Here is a 2,182-nt window from a genome sequence, read left to right as displayed (position 1 = left end):
TACTGATGTATTGATGTTTTTTGTTTGTTTGTTTTCAAATATAAAGTCACATGATGCAGCCATCACTGGGTTCCAATGATGTCATCACATTCTGATGTCACACATATGTGTCTGTGTGATGTCACACATGATGTCATACAGAATGTTCCATCATCCTGTGTGATGTCACACATGATGTCATACAGAATGTTCCATCATCCTGTGTGATGTCACACATGATGTCATACAGAATGTTCCATCATCCTGTGTGATGTCATACAGTTCCTTTGATCTCTAGCACTTGACTCCAGAGACACATTTCTCATTTGATATTCACAGTGAACGACACAAAGTCTGACCTCTCTGTTAAGTTACAAATGATTAATCGCAATTAGTTAATTACGAGATATTACAAGTGATTATTGATAACGAGTAATACAATAGAGTAATTAATTTATAACTCACATCTTGTATTCCTTCTCCAACCGTGCTATACAGTCTGTGTTAAGCAAAGTTGGCAGAAAGTGACAAAATGTCCGCACAAGCAAATCCTAATAATGGGAACCAGCAAATGGGCAAAGCCCCTCAAATGCTGTTCCTCAAAAAACCTCTTCTCAACCCAAATTTTGTAAAAGAGTGGTCTGATCAAAACGCTGCTCTGAAGGAAGAAAACGCTGCTCTGAAGGAACAAAACACTGCTCTGAAGGAAGAAAACGCTGCTCTGAAGGAACAGCTGCTCAGCAAAGAGCAGGAAAAGAATAAGATGCAGACTTGGTATGAACGGGAAATGAAACGAGTAAGCAATGTAACAATGGTGAAACTCCACCGCTACGAGAACGATTTCCTTAACTACCAAGCGGGCATCAAACGGGCCAGCAACCAGTTGGAGAAAAAAGACCAAAAGATTAAAAAGCTGAAGAACTTCTTTGCCAAGAGGGTGAACCAAATGAGAGCAAAGGAAGAGAAAGCTGCAGCTGAACTCCAAGCTCTGAAGGAGAGTTACGACGAGAAGATTGAACTCATCATGAAGGACAAAGACAAAGAGATCTCCAGTGTTAGAAGTGAAAACATGGCACTGGTGACAATGAACGAGGAGTGCAGGCTGGAACTCCTGGACATGAGGACCAAGTTGCAGAAATGCAAGTCTGAATGCAAGGCCAAAACCAACGCCCTGCAGCAGGCGACTAGAAAGGAAAAGAACATGGCAGATGAGCTCCGAGCTCTGCAGGACAAGACTGAACTTGACATGAAAGAGATCTCTGGTTTAATACTTGAAAACTGTGAACTGGTGAGAATAAGGCAAGAGCACAGGCTGGAACTGATGGACATGAGGACCAAGTTTAAGAAATGTGAGGCCAGAGTCAACGACCTGCAGGAAACACTTCGACAGGAGACGACAAAGAAAGAGGAGCTGCCCAGAAAGACAATAGACATTGAGGAGAGCTGGCTAAAAAAGGAGAGAGACTGGTTGTTACGGAGCAGACGAATGGAGGAGGACATGCAGCGCCTGACTACTGAAAAGACAGAGTTTCAGGAACTGGCCAGCAAAACCGATAAGGAGAAAGCAAAAATTAAGAAAGATGAGGAAAAGAGGCTCAAAGAGGAGTTGAAGGAGCAGAAGAAGCAAGAGAAGAAAGAAAGGGAGGAGAGAGAGAAAAATGAGAAGAGGGAGAGGAGAGAAAGAGAAGAGCAAGACATAGAAGAAAGAAAAGAGAGAAAGAAAATTGAGAAGAGGGAAAAGAAAGAAAGAAAAGAACAAGAGAAAATAGAAAGAGAGGAGAGAAAACAGAACGAGAAGAGGGAGAGGAGAGAAAGAGAGGAGAGACAGAGGAGAGAAAGAGAAATGACAGTGGAGGAATAGAAACCCCTCACCTCAACTCCCCCTCCTACTTTCTAACCCCTACCCTCCTCCCTTTATCCCTCCATCCCCTGAACAACTCCTCCTAGCATGATGCTCTCGTACTAAATGAATGGATTCAGTGTCACGATTGGGTTTTCTCCAGGAAGTCTGGTTTCTCCCACCTATTACATTAAAAAAAAAAAAAAAAAAACATCAGTTCTGTTCATTTAGTTGTTCTTGATAACAAACATAAATAATCAATCTATGTATGTTAATCAGCAACAACTGAATGAATGATGACACAAATCCACAAGTATTTGGAAAAAAGCTGAGAAGATATCCCACCGACCATCTCTCTATGAA

At 41.8% G+C, this 2,182-nt stretch overlaps 1 protein-coding gene across 1 annotated transcript; it reads left to right on the top strand.

Annotated features, from left to right (window-relative positions):
• The first annotated feature begins 511 nt into the window (after positions 1 to 511).
• Positions 512 to 1,840, top strand: LOC146960137 (uncharacterized). The gene has a single exon (XM_085772599.1). It carries the CDS (start codon positions 512 to 514, stop codon positions 1,838 to 1,840), a length of 1,329 nt encoding a protein of 442 aa, XP_085628725.1.
• Positions 1,841 to 2,182: the final 342 nt, after the last annotated feature.

Source organism: Trachurus japonicus, unplaced genomic scaffold (assembly GCF_045865225.1).
Source record: "Trachurus japonicus isolate A0001 unplaced genomic scaffold, Traja_1.0 AP030669.1".
NCBI lineage: Eukaryota > Metazoa > Chordata > Actinopteri > Carangiformes > Carangidae > Trachurus > Trachurus japonicus.
Note: the sequence above shows the minus strand (reverse complement) of the source record. Positions and strands in the feature narration are given on the sequence as shown.

Excerpts from the sequence above, each read along its gene's own strand:
- LOC146960137 (XM_085772599.1), top strand. The coding sequence starts at position 512 with ATGTCCGCACAAGCAAATCCTAATAATGGGAACCAGCAAATGGGCAAA.